Source organism: Pteropus alecto, unplaced genomic scaffold, assembly GCF_000325575.1.
Source record: "Pteropus alecto unplaced genomic scaffold, ASM32557v1 scaffold389, whole genome shotgun sequence".
NCBI lineage: Eukaryota > Metazoa > Chordata > Mammalia > Chiroptera > Pteropodidae > Pteropus > Pteropus alecto.
The window spans coordinates 1199468-1213893 of NW_006443569.1; the positions used below are offsets into that span (position 1 = coordinate 1199468).

Sequence of the window (14426 nt, forward strand, 5' to 3'; positions counted from 1 at the left end):
AGAGATAGATAGAGAGAGAGAGAGAGATAGAGGTTGTGTGTGGGAGAGGGGGGCGGGTGGGGAGAGAGAGAAAGAGAGAGAGAGAATGGTTGAGAGAGGTTGATTAAGCGTCGGTGGGACGCAGTGAACGGGAGGGTTGGGCGAGCTGTGGACTGAAAGGCTGTCACGGACCTTACTGGTCTGTGCAGCGCATTCTTCAACGCGACGTTCGCAAGATTTACGGCTCGGCTCCGAGAGCCGAGACAATGTGCCTGGCGGGGACCAAAAGGAGGGAAACCGGAGCCTTGTGCGCAGACAGCCGTGGGAGGGCGAGGGTTCCCACGACTCGGGACCCCGCTACCCCCGACCACGCCTGCTTTCTCTCTCCCTCCACCCCACAGGACTTTCTGCAAGGAGACTGCAGCAAAGCGAAACAGAAGCTGAACTGGAAACCTCGGGTCGCTTTTGATGTGAGTGTCCTTTTCAGAGTGGAGCCCGTAGGCTTGCTCGCCCCTGGGCGGGTCTGGGCCAGCCCTGCGGAAGGGTCTGGCGGGGCAGGCAGCTGGGCGTACGAGGTGGGCAAGGAAGGGCAGGGTGGAGGCCACCACAGGGGAGGAGGTGTCACCAGGAGAGAGTGGCAGAAACGCCTCCCTTACCGCTCACCCCCTGTCCCGGGTCCCAGGAGCTGGTTCGGGAAATGGTGGACGCCGACGTGGAGCTCATGAGGAACAACCCCAATGCCTGAGCGGGGCCGCTGAGCCCTGAGCCGCCCCATTGGCCTTGCTCCCTGCGCAGAACCAGCGGGTTCGGGGTCGCAGGCGTATTCCTGGGAGGGGCGAGGGGCACGCCCTTCCGACAGTTGCCGGCGACTCTCGTCACCATTGCTCCGTAGTCCCGCCGGCAGGTTTGCAACAGCTGGGACGTGGCATTACGGGTTCGGCCCACTTTCCTTTTGTCGAGGACTCTTCTGAGTGATTTTGTGAAATCAACGAGATGTTTTAATCACATGTTCACTTTACTTGAAAGTATGTCATTAGACAACTGAAATTGTGAGGCTTTCAAATGATTTTTCTCTTTTATTAAAAAATGGCCTTTCTGTGCACCAGCAGTAAGAGTAAATGTCGATGTTTTCTCCAAGTCTTAAAAGCAGCTGGCTAGCTATAAGGGCCCCAAAACAAAAACACCCAAATCCATGTCTTGGAGTGAAATGGCTTCCTTCAGGCCTGCTCCCTTTTCAGAGAGCCCCTGCTGGCAGACCCCTGCCAGGCCTGAGTCTGACCTGGTCAGAGTGTCCTCCTAAGCCTCCTCCTGGGACATTTCTTTCTCCCTCCTGGTGACAATAAGTCACTCTATCCAGCTGATTTGGAAACCCAGTTCCTGCAGAAAGCAGGCATTCACATCCCCTCTGGTCTCTGCTGACTATAATTAGAAACCACTGGGCTCCAATCATCTCAAAAGAAGGTTTTAGAAATAGAGGGGAGTTAGAAGAAGAAACTTGAAGGTAAGTAAATATTGTTGAAACATTCTATGCCAAAGCCCCTGGGTTACTCAGAGGTCTCCGAGCCCATGCCTTTCCTTGTGGTCAAAATCTTACACAATACTTATTTCTAACTTCTTCTCGGTACTAGATCACTTTTTAAATCTAATTTTGATTTAGTCAATCAACCAATTTACATTAAGTGCCTAAAATATGCCAGACACAATGCACTTCAATTACATCAGCATTAATTAGAAATTATAATAAGGAAGTTTAAGGCTGGGCCTCAGATCACTGAATCCAGTTTCACTTAGTGCATCATTTAGGTGGCCTGGCTTTGACCTCATGTTATGTGCTCCTGAACAGTGATGGTATATCTGCGCAGCTTAAGGCAGGTGGACATACAAACGTATGGAACCCACAAGCAGCAAGCAAGGATTTGTGTGCAGGTGGATACTTCTGCATGAAATACAATATTTTGCTGTAGAACAAATTAGGTCAAGACTCTTCTTCTCCCCCTCACTCCTCCTCCAAGGAAAATAAAATAAAACTTTATAGCAAATGGAATTCCAGCCTTTGCACATACTCCTGTGAGTATGGGTAACTATTTCTGAATGTCTTCACCAGCAGGTTTATGATCTGGGGGAGGACCCAGGCTCCAAGGGCTGGCTGCAGGAAAGAGAGCTCTTTGTGTGGCTGCCCGAGTTGCTGCGACAGCATGCTGGCCAGGGCCAGCCTCAGCTTTGATGGAGCAGAACTGGGGTGGCCTGAGCTGCACCCCCCCCTTCTCAGAAGCTGCCCCAGGACGGGCCTTCTCTCCATCGGGATGCTGCTAATTGGAAACAGATGGTCCCTGGCAGACTGGGCCTCCAGGACTAGGCAGGTTGGTGGGCACACATGCATACACAATCACACATACGTACTCACACACTGTCACTCACAGTTTTCGATACACACATTCAAACACAAACACAAATACACACCTACAAATATGCCATCTCACACACGCACACATTCACTCACTTGCAAACAACTCACAATCCCGCTGTCAGACATACTCACAAATCTCACAAATAAACACGTTCATACACATTCCCTTTAGATTTGGCTCTGATGGACAGGAACCCCCTCTGACTCCCTGAACCCCCCACCTCATCCCATACCCAGGCATAGAGGCCATTCAAGGGACCTTAGGGCTTGCAATGGCACCATTCAGTTCAGTGTTTTGTGGCTTGTTAGCCTAAAGACATAATAAGCTCTTCAGTGAAGACCAGCAGAGATTCTAGGCAGGGGGTTACTGGGACTCCAGTGGAGCCCGTTAAATTATTCTTCTCAAAATGGTCTGAAGCATCAGTTTTTGAAGGACACGAAACATATTTTTGGTTGCAACCTTATCTCTTCCTGCACCCTCACTAGGGGTGGGGGGAGGACACTCATTTGGCTTTTAGGCCTTACAGCGTGTGTCTAAAAGGAGAAAAAAAAGAAGAGACTTGCTTTATTATTTCCATGCTGTTAATTTCATTTGGACATCCTTTAAGAATATTCTTATTAAAGGGTTTTTTCTATCTTGAATCTCAACTCAATTTCAGTGAATTTATTTTTCCTTTTTTTCCTACTCTGCCAGCTTTGACTATTCATTTTAGATGTGATGAAATATCTTCCACCATGATTTTTTTTTAAGTAAAAATTAAGAAGATTAAATTTTCAGTACTCAAATATAAGAGCAAAGCAGTCAAATCACATGCATGTGCCGCAAATTAGCAACAAGGTACATAGATACCTGGACCACCAAGCAGCCTCACTATCGGGCAGACCTGCCTGCCAGACTCTGTCCTGGGCTATGTCTTCTGCCTTTTGTCTTTAAAAAACTGAGAGGGAGCTAGGTCCAGAATACTACACCTCTTCAAGCTGCTTAGAGGCAAAGGCCTGTCCCTGTAGTGTGCAGAATCTTTAAGGGAAGTGCTAAAGTATTGAGAAGATAATGCTCCATGCAAGGTGGCTCTTTAAGAAACCTGCTTTCAGGCCTAAGATCGTGGGCCAGCACACCCCTACAGAAACTGCTCCTTCTCCTTTAGTCGCCTTTACCAGTACCAAACACTAGATTCGACAGAACCCTTGGCTGCCTGTTGATCAGCTGCTGGTGAATGAGACCCTCCCTGTGTTGTTAATGATGATAGCAGGCGCCAACACTTTAAAATTTCATTTCAAATAACTTTAATATGTAGTTTACAAATAACTTTCTAAGCCCCAAGAAAAAGCCTCAGAGCACCCCAGGCATCTTGTTTGTATCTGGGAATTCCAACCGGGTATTCTCAGTTTAAAGATGTTTCCCAGTTAAGTCCAAGTTCACAGGTCATATATTTTTCATGACCTGAGCTGCAACCTTGAGTAGATGGCATGGAGAGTGGGGGTGTGCAGAGGGCTCCCACCCGGGTTTTACAGAAAAGATCGTGTGTCTGTGTGTGTGGACGTGACTTACAAACAGATATACATGTTCCGACATGCCACTGGCACCTCCAAAACTTGTGGGTTTCAGTCACTGGGATACTGAATATTTTCACAAACAGCAGCAACAACTGGGACACAATGCCTCTGGGAGAGCTGGCCCACCCTCCGCAGTCGGGGGGTTCCCACCATTTCCAGTGTTTTTTCAACATTCAGGGTCTGGGACGGATTTCTTCCGCAGAGCTGCTGTCCTGCCCCAAGCAGTATTCAGGCCGAGGTCTCCCCGCAACCTCCCAGCCTCGCTCCCTCCCCAGCGCACAGCCAGGGGCATAGAGCACATTTTGAGGGGGTATACCATCAGTATCATTTCCCGCGACTGGACTTCCAGCCATTTCACTGTCTCGGGCCTGCAAGGCAGCCGCTGCCTCCCCGCGGCCGGAGACGGCCGCTGTGGGCTCGCCCGTGTTTCCCCGGAGTGCGCTCTATCCCCAAAGACCTCCCAAGGCCTCCTTTACAAATACGACGGCAGGGCCCCGCCCCACCCTCACCCGTTTCCTCGGCCAGAGCGCCTCTGCTGGGAGGCCGACGACCGCGGGCTGACCCCAAGCCCCGCCGCCTACTCCCCGGCTCCCGCCCTTCCTCCAGGGTGAGGAGTCACACACAGCGGACGCCCCATTCTCACCTGCCCCTTTTGATATCTGCACTCCCAGGCGAGGTGCCCGCCTGTGTGCATGCCCAAAGCGTAAGGCCGCTGGCACTGGGACCACTTAGGTGCTGTGCCGCAGAGCGCTGACGGCGGCTGCGGAGGCCTAGGCTGGTCTGCGCACCCGGCTCACGAGCTTTGTGCCCTGGGGCAAGGCTCTAGGTCTCTAGGCTTCCAAGCTTCGGCGGAGAGGAAAGGGGCCGAGCTACTGGGACTCCAGACTGCGGGGGAATGAGCAGCGCCGCGCGTGCGCATGCGCTGGCAGCGCGTCCCTCCGCCCTGAAGCGGCGGTCTGGCCCTGCACACGTGTCGGGGCGCCGACAGCCTCGTGCTCCCCACCCGGGAGCACCTGCGGGGAGCTGAGGAGGTGATGGAGAAGTGTCGTTAAGAAGAAAACCCTCCACAGCCGCATCCCTGGCCTCACTAATGTGCCGGTGCGCTCAGGGCGCACGCGGCACCGGCGCTCAGAAGCCTAGGGTCCAAAGTCCGAGAGCAGATGGGTTGGTGACCTAGAGGAGGCAAGTGAAATTGAGGAACCCCGACTCCCACTATTATGATGGGAGGCGGTGAGCGGGCCCAGCCTGTGAAGAAGCCTCACAGCCCGAGGCCTGGGCTAGAGTGGCTGTCCGCCGGCGAGTGAATGTATATTTGGAAAGGGTCAGAACCTCGGCTGGAATCTGGCTTTTTATGGCGAGGAAGCTGCCTGGGAAGGGCCTTCTGGCGAGGCTTTCCTGCTGTGCCACTTCTCCCAGGCAGAGCCAGGGAGAGAGAGGTCTTATCCTGGCGATACCCCAGGGCCTCTGGCTCCACGGACCTGTTCCCGGAGACTGAGTCGGCGGGTAGGCCCGCCTAGGAGCCAGCTGACAAATGCAAAGCAATGTCATCTTATTTCCCGGTCACCAAACACTGTACATCGCTGCTCTGCACCAACCCGATATTCCGTGGAACTAGAGTGAGAGTGGGAGCTCAGGAAGCCAAGCAGGGCCCCCGATTGAGTTCACCCCCAGAAATCAACGATCACCCCCGTTGAGTTCTCTCTAGGAATTTCTAGCGCCTAGGCAGCCCCTGTGGGAACAAAGGTGGAGGCCAGTCGCCTCGGCTCTCCCTGGGACCCTTGGGGAGAAGGCTCCAGCGACACCCTCCCACCTGGTTAGCTCGCCTCCCTCAGCTGGCCGCAACCCGAACCGCCCGCTGCGAGACCCGGCCGTTGTCCGCCTGTGTCCTTCGCGCGTAACAATAAAAAAAATCCTCTTTGGAACCACAAGGAAGCCGGGTTCCCGGCCCCGGCTCTGCGGCCTCTGTTGTCCTGTGTGCCCGGACTCTGAAAAGCCTCCCAGGCGCTGCGGACCTGCCCACCTTGGGGGACCGCTGAGCCCCACGACACGGGCCCGGCGCATCAGGCTTCAGGGACAGGCATCCGAAGCCTCCAGAGCCCTTACTTTGCAGCGACAGGAATGCATTTTGCTCCACTCGGGAGGAAAGAGTTTTCGTTTTTCCTCCACTGGCAGATTTTTAAATATCTGATCGGCGCCTAAACACGTGCTCCCGACTCCTGTCCAGTTTCACAACTGTAGCGATTAACAAGACCCTGGCCCAGGCTCCGGGACCAATGACCTGCTTTCATACTGAAGGAAATGCGGAGGCCTTATGAGTCAATGGCGCTAAATGTGTTGATTTTCCTGCTTTTCCCTCCAGTAGGTAGCGGCTGAGGGAAGGTCTCTATCTCTCTGTCTCTGTCTATCTCTCCCTCGCTCCTTCCCTCACCTCTCAATCTAAATCATCCCCAAATGTCCTCAAACTGCCCCTCACTAGAGCCTCCTCTATGTTCCTAGACCCTACAAGGCCCCAGAACTGATGATCCAGGGCATCACCACCCAGGTCAGTGAAGAGGCCCCACGGCCTGGCTCTGGCTGCCCACCCACTGCTTACTCCCTGGGCTCACAAATTGTACTCCTATGCCCACCCAAGTAGCACCAAGGTGTGTTGACTTAGAGGGCAAATGAGCAGCCCACCCAGTCTCCCTAGACGCTAGGAGAAGAGGATGGGCAGTTTAGTCCAAATGACAAGTAGTGTTGATTGTCAGGCTTGGAGGAACCCAAGGAGGACCAGAGAAAGAAGATGCTCTTTGGGACAACAGAGGGAGGCCTCATCTGGAAGAGCAAGAGACCTAGGGAAGCGACACTGAGGCTTTTGGGGTCACCTTCTCAATGCCAACTAGGGAGATTCTGAGTTAGAAGCAATGCCAGGCCCTCTCAGGACCAAGAAGACCTGGCCTCTCCTCTTGGGTTGTGTTTCCGGTGGAAACTACGCCCTTCCCTCACCTCTAGAAGACCCTCACTCGTAGGCAAGGAAATTCCAGATCCTACTGCATCTCCTATAATACGCTCAATATGCTGCAAATTTAAAATCAGTGAGGGAAAAAATCAAGTAAACAACAAAAAAAAATAATAATAGAAAACAGAGGGTTTCTTTGGAGCCAGGGTAAGATGGGAAAAGAGCACAGCGAAGATCCTAAGTTGGGCCTTATGCTTTCTACGCCGTATTTTGGTTTCCAATAAGGCAGACATGGTACATTTTGCTCAATTTTCCACTCCTAATGACGTTTACAATGTTGTGGAGAAGTGGCTTTCATTCCTCTGAATGGATTTTGGAGCTGGAATTCATTTAATTAAGTATTGCTCCTTTCCCAACCTGACTTGGACCTGCACCCCCTGCTCCCGTGTGGCCCCAGGTCTGGCCAAGGCCTGGGAGTAAGCTCTGGTCCCCTTCATCTGAACCATTCCCCAGAGGGCTCAGCGCCTGGGCCTGCAGGCCACCAAGGAGGCCGTCCGACTAGAGGAAGGACATCTGGGAGAAACTTAGGGGTTTCAAGGCCATCTGTGAGGGCCTGGGAGAGAGAGGGATGAGAGAAAGTGACAGAGGCAAAGAAAGGGACAGGAGAATAGAGACAGAGACACAAAACTTAATGATTATATTGGATTTACACTCAAAAAAGGGGAGATGGCCTCAAAAGTTTTGGCTATGAATATAGAGCCAAAATAGTAAAGAAAAGCCATTAATAAAAGCTCTTTACAAGGAACCTCTTGGCCTTGTTATAAATTGAAATAGGAGCTTTCAGGAAAATGGGGTTTCAGAAACTAGCATTTAGGGTCCGACCCATAGCAAATCTCAGTGGGATTTTTATGCCTGGTGGCCACTGTCTGAATAAGCGAGGCTTTGCTTGTTGGGAGCTCTCCTGAGTTTATGGCTTGCCTGCCCTCTGTTCCCCTACTCGCCACAACTTAATGGGGTGAGCACTCTGACAAAGTCTCTTCGTCATTTTTCTCCCTGCCTCTCCCCCAAAGCCCCCTGCTTGGCGGAAGAATGACTGCTGGTGCTGAATCGTATTCTGACCAGCCTGGCTGGCTTTGCTACAGGGCCACCATCAATCTTGCCCCTAACAGGACATTTGTTTATGACTGGGTGGGAAGGGCTAATGGCTTCATGAACCAATTCTAAAATGAGCCGAGAGGAGTCTAAAGAGAAGGCCCTGTGACAACAGGCAGGATCCAGGGGTGGCAACTGGACTCAGAAGCAAATGAGACCCTTCCCCCAGGAACTCCAAAATGTGGCATGTAGGTAGAAATTATCATTCCAACCAGCTTTGCTTCAGGTGCTACTAATAGCCAGGGAGAATGCTGGTATCCAGGGCCTGGATCCACCGTGGATGCGTCCTGTCCCTCCTGGGTAGCCTGGCCAGGCACCCTGAACCAACAGAGGGTTCAGGGCCTCTGTGGAGTTTTGCACCATTAAGAACAAAACAAATGGTCCTCCACCTTAAAAACTGAGACCCCTAGGGAACTGGGTGGGAGAGAAAAGGTTTTATGTCCCTTCTTCGCCTATCAAAGTTCAAGAGATCCTAGTAGGGCTATGAGGCACTCTTGTTTCCTGACCCTTGTTTCTGACCCCACAGGAAACAGCCAAGAGCTTATGGGCCACCAGCACAATCAATTCTTAGTCCTCTGCAAACATCAATTATTAATGACAAACTGTGTGGAATGATAAATCATAAAACGCATGCTTGTTTGCATGCAGTCTGGTGAAAAAAGATCTGCTAACTACACAATCCTGAAAACAGCATGGATTCCTACCAGACGTGCAATACACCAAATGCAAGTTTTCAGTGGCATGTAATACGCTGGCATTTACTTGCTCATGGCATAAATTGGTAAGAAAATTAATGTGCCCACTGCTACTTAAAGAAGAAAATGCTATCCTAAAGTTTTCTACAGAGGCTAATTTCAAAATTAGCCAGATCCCCACTGCTGGGTCCTACCCGGTGTTGCAAGCTAATTTAGTTAAAATATCAAGGAGCTTTCTTAGAATATTTTACAGAAAAAATACCTTTACTGCTGAAAAGTACAAATCAAATGTGTAAACCACCAAAAAACAAGTAGTTCTCCCCGATTAAATAAGGTTGGCAGGATTGATTTTTCTTAAATTGAATATAAGAATCCAAATGTAAATATATTGATAGTAGAAGACATTACATATGTGGTTTTAAAAATCAGAATAATGAGAACTTCTGACCTTCCATTCAAACAGCTTCTAAACTACTCTGTAGGGAACTTGTGTAGAAATAACTACTTTTGCTATATACATTTAATACAAACACCGTCCTCGACACATATGTCTTCCATGACCAATTTTCAAATGTTGAAATCGAAGAGGGCGAAAATGATTGCTAAGAAACCTTCCCCTGGCAAGCACGTAAACACTGTCAGGAACTTCGGCGAAGGGCTCTTCGCCGGCCGCAGAAGCCCGAGCACTGCCCTTATACCCGGTTCCTTCTTCAGCCACAGGGACTCGGGACGCAGGAAGGAGGAGTAAGCGGCGCCCACAACCCACTCTGCATCCAGACGACACCAGGGATCGCTCACCCAACTTGCGCTCCTTCAGGGCTCCAGGGCTGCCCCCTCCCCAAACGCCCGCCTCTCTATCCCGCGGCCCACTACTCGGAGCCGCCCAGTCGAGCTCTCAAGGGCCAGGCTGGGCCTAGGCCAGGGGCTGGATGCAGCTTCGACGTCCTGGAGCCACTGATCCTAGGTCCGAGGAGACGCAGAAGGTCGCGGGCACGTGGATCCCGGACATTCGGAACCCGCTGCCCGCCTGCACGCCTCTCGTGTTCTTTAGGCCGAGCGCCATACGCCCTGGCCACTGCCAAGTGACTTGTGGCCTCTGTCTACCAACCTCAAACGCCGCGGGGACGCAGCTCTGCCAGGGAGGGCTCCAAGAGCCCCAACGCTAGACTGGGCAGGTCGGCGCGGCCAGGCCGAGGGGCGCGGGCTGAGGGTCCTCCTGAAAACCTGTGGCTGCCCCTGGCCCGGGGCGCGCTGTCACCCGGGAGCAATGGAATGCCTGTGACCTTTCCACCCTGGCTGAGCTCCTAAACTTACGTGTGTCTTCAGAACAAAAGTCGACGAGGGAGAGTGTAAACGGGAAGCGCTGTGGTCCAGGAGGCTCGAGGCTGCGAGTGGAGCCCGCTGCCTTCCCGCGGCTTTCCCGGCCCCGGCGGCGAGGACTCTCGTCCCCTCCGTGCACACCCCTCCCTTTGCCCCCTTCCCATCTGCGCGGTCTTCTCGGCATCCACGCCCTAACCCATACACCTAACCAAGGTCTCCTTGGACTCTATTTTCTCCTCAAACAACTGATTTCGGGAGGAGGCAGAGAGAAGCTGGGGAGGGAGGCGTGGCGGGGATGAGGGAAAAGACGTGGAGGGAGGAAGGAGCTCCAAACACAAACAAGCCAGGCCCCAGCCGCGGAGGGTAATTACAACTAATTAGTTGAAGAGCATGCAGTCCCGGAGTGGCGTCGGGAGGCCGGCGTCAGGCCGGGCGCGACTCGGCATGGCCGGAGACTCGAGAAACGCCCCCCGGGAAAGCCCGCGGTGGGACGCGGGTCTCTACTCGCCACCCCCCACCCCGTTCCAAAAAGTTGAACCATTAAGACAGGGAACCATCTTCGGCTGCTTGAGCTGCCTGGCCTGGTGGTCGGTCACCAGGTCCGAAAGGCCGAGGCCGTTTGGTCACCTGTTGCCGCTTTCCTTCCAGGCCTAGACAACCCAGCTCCGGCCATCAGACCCTTTGTCCGCAAATCCCGGCTCCACGCTCGGCTCGCAAAAGTGGACAAACGCAGAAACTCTATGAGCTTTGTCATTGGATTCTTTCCCTTCACCCACCCAAACGGGGTGATCTGAGGAAGCTCTCGGTAGTCCCTGGACCTAGGGCTGCGACAGACGCGCAGAGGCTCACAAGTCCTAGCCGTTCTGACCTGAGGAGACACCGGCGCCCTGCGCTGCTGCAATCTTCCCTCGCTATTACGTTACGACTCTGAGCAAAGAAGACTCGAGCAAATCAAAGGCCACGTAAAGCAGTTTTGGACTGAAATTAGAGTGTATTTATTTGCAGCAATCCTTTAACAATGATCAAATTTTGACAACAAGCAACAGCAATTACTGCTAAGTGTTGCCTCTAGATAGGAGCGGCAGATAGTAGGAAACTGTATTATCTCGAAAACAAACTGAAAGGCCCTGAACGACTGTAATCAAATTGCCATCTCCTCAAAGTCTGATTGACAGGGCTGATCACCCTAAGATAATGAATTTATTACATTTCCTGGGTTATTTACAAAGGGGGAGGGCCAATCCGATTGCCCCCTAAGTTTAACTGTAAATTAGCAAGAAAAATTGGATTGAAAAGAAACCACCCTAGACTAAAATGTTCTGCTCTTCTCTCCTTTCTGTTATTGCTTTAAATCTTTTTCAAAAAATAATTGTTCTACAAACATATCTTCTATAATAGTATCCCAAAGATTAAATTTCCCTTTCCAACCCACGGTATTTTTAAAATATTAATCCTTCTACATAACACATTGAAGATTGTAAATGTGGATGAGTTATATACATACATTAAAAAAATGGTTTATTTTTCCTCTTATAAAGGAGTAAAAACAATAGGAAAAAAATCTATCCAGCATTTGGATCACAGGTATAATACACATTGCAATTGTTTATGGGCTACACAAGCCAAATATCCCTCTGTGTATATTTGGAGACACATTCACATTTCTCTACGCACAGGTATCACTGTGTTAAAGACTGCTGCTGGTTCATGGGCTTCAATTTCCAAATCATGTTCTGTCATTACTGAGAAAATGTATTTGTGTATATGCCAACTCAGATCTGCTTAGGAAAATATTTTTACTAGCCACAAAGCAAGCTGACTATATAGCACATTTTGCAGAAGATGCTGCAGAAAAAAAAAAAATCTAAACAAAAAGGGACTTTTATGTGAAACTTGTCAGAGAATAGTCAGAGGGTTTCTCCATTTTTCAGAGATTTAGAAAGAGAATAGGTGGTTTCTAAGTGTTTTAATCTCTGAAATCTTTTTTTCTGATAATAATTAAGGCTGTATTAAAGTATCCAGACATATAGGTCTCATTCAAAATGAATGGTAATTTATTAATAAACAAACAATGAATATGTTCAACAAAAAGAAAGAAAAAGATGATAGAATAAGATTAATACAGTTTCCCTTTTTATAATGAAAAAAAAAAACACAATTTAAGTTTCAGGCAATTTAACGTCAGGTTTTGGAAACACTTTCTGGCGTTTGGTCCACGACATCCAACTACAAATTAAAAATAAATTACTATGTTGAAATTTACATTTTAAAACAAGTCCATGAATAAAAGAAAGCGATTTTCATATACCGGGATTTTCCCCTCCTTTCAACATAGGATAAAATAATATCTTACAGGTGAGACGTGACGGAAGGAAAAGAGCAAGGGAATGGGGGAAAGGATGAAAAGGAAAGCGTGCTCTCTGAAAAGCAAGAAGAAACTTACGTGTTATCTGCAGTAACATTGTCCTTTAATAAACCATGATTTTGCTGTCTCTGTGTAAAATGGTTTACGGTTTTGTTTATTTAGATAAGGCAAAGTGGAGGTGGCTTTGAATTAATCTTTTAAGAAAATAGTTTTCTTTGTGCTGGTGAGTTGAACTTTTGGAGGGATTCTGTTTGCTGGTTTGGTGAATGTTTTTCAAGATGTTTTAAATTGGATTTTTTTGGTTTCGATTTTGCATTGATGTTTCTTTTGGTTGTTCCTGCTTTGGGGTTCGATTCAGTTCGGTTTTGAGGCGGGCAGGGGTGTCAAAACTTGCTACAGTCATAGACGAAAGCCCCGGACGTGCGGTACAGAGACTGGCTGGAAGGGAAGGCCATCTGACAGCTACTATTCCCGTTCACCGGAGAGTTGTTCAAACCGATCCTCTGCGACTCGAACATCTCTCGCACCGAATGGAAGTTCTGCTGCTGGCTCGGGTAGCCCGCCGCCGCCGCCGCCGCCGCCGCGCTAGCCAGGTGGCCAAGGTCTCCACCAGCCTGGTTCAGGTACCACGAGGTGAGGCGGCCTTGGTGGGCCGCAGGGTGATGGCCGGACTCCTGGCCGCCGCCGGTGCCGCCGTGACTCAGGGAGGAAGAGCTGCTGCTGGTGACTGGGGGCAGAGAGTAGTCGGGTAGTGGGTCTTCCACGGCTGAGCCGCCGGCACCTCCAGGAGCGCCCTGCAAGTGGCCGCCGCGTTCCCCGGCCGCGTACAAGCTCATGGCCTGCAGGTTGCAGTGGTAGGTCCCGGAGCCCCCTGCGCTGCTGCCCCCGCCGCCGCCGCCGCCCCCGCCCGAGCTGCCCGCACTGGAGCTCTGGCTGCAGGGGGAGCTGTAGAGGGAGCTCTGACCGGGCGAGTAGGCACCGAGCGCCAGCGGGGGTGCGATGCCCGCGCGCGAGGACCCGGTTCCCGAGGCCAGAAGGCCCGAGCCCAGCTCCGCGGCTGCGCCTTGCGGCGACCCCCGCAGCGACGTCATGATGTTGTCCACGCTGAAGCCCTGGCTGTGGTGCTGCGGCGGTGGCGCAGGCTGAGGAGGGGGCGGCGGCGGCGGCGCGGGTTCCGCGCCGTCCAGGCTTAGCGGCCGCGCGGACGGCAAGCTACCGGGCGGGCTGCTACCGCTCGACAGGCTGCTGCTGCTGCTGTCGGGGCTTTCGATTTTGGGCACCGCGGCGGCGCTACCGCTGCCCAGGGCGGCGGCCGGGGACAGGGGTTGGGGCGGCGAGGGGCACGTACCGTTCTCGGTTTTGATGTCCTGGATGCGCACGGGTGGCGGCTGCGGTCCGGGCGCGGCGCCGTCGGTCTGCTCAGGCGGCGCGGGCGGAGGCTGGCGGCCAGGCGGCGGCGGTGGCTCCTTGAGGTGCAGCCGGTCCTTCTCCTCCTTGTCCTTCACGGCGTCCTTCTTTTTGAAGCGCCGCCGCCGCCGTAGGAAGCTGCCATTCTCGAACATGTTGTACGAGTCCGGGTCCAGCGTCCAGTAGCTGCCCTTGCCCGGTTTCTTGTCGTCGCGGGGCACCTTGACGAAGCACTCGTTGAGCGACAGGTTGTGGCGGATGCTGTTCTGCCAGCCCTGCTTATTGTCCCGGTAGAAGGGGAAGCGGTCCATGATGAACTGGTAGATGCCATTGAGGGTAATCTTCTTATCCGGGGCATTCTGGATGGCCATGGTGATGAGCGCGATGTAGCTGTAGGGCGGCTTCACCATGTCCTTGGGCTGCGGCTGCGGTGTGTAGGGCCCGTAGGCGCGGGCCATGCCGCCCGGGTACTGCTCGGCGTGCGCTGGGTGCGAGTACACGCTCATGGGGGCCGGCATGGCGGTGTAGCCGCCCCCGGCCGCGGCCGCCGCCGCGCGGTAGTAGCTCTGCTCGCCACCGAGATAGGGCACCACTCCCAGGGAGTTGGGG

At 52.1% G+C, this 14426-nt stretch overlaps 2 protein-coding genes across 5 annotated transcripts in view; one reads left to right on the forward strand and one right to left on the reverse strand.

The window, feature by feature from the left end:
- The window catches only part of GMDS (GDP-mannose 4,6-dehydratase), a 607022-nt gene extending 605931 nt beyond the window's left edge, over window positions 1-1091 (forward strand). For all 4 annotated transcript variants that reach the window (XM_025041522.1, XM_025041523.1, XM_015599051.2 and 1 more), the window contains 2 exons: window positions 381-449; window positions 662-1091. In XM_025041522.1, coding sequence (XP_024897290.1) covers window positions 381-449; window positions 662-724 — 132 coding nt within the window. In that variant the 3' untranslated portion in view covers window positions 725-1091. The remainder of the gene's footprint in view (window positions 1-380; window positions 450-661) is intronic.
- A 10985-nt stretch (window positions 1092-12076) lies between these two features.
- On the reverse strand, window positions 12077-14420 carry FOXC1 (forkhead box C1). The gene has a single exon (XM_015599052.1). The coding sequence runs from the start codon at window positions 14333-14335 to the stop codon at window positions 12794-12796; it is 1542 nt and encodes a 513-aa protein (XP_015454538.1). The 5' UTR covers window positions 14336-14420; the 3' UTR covers window positions 12077-12793.
- Window positions 14421-14426: the final 6 nt, after the last annotated feature.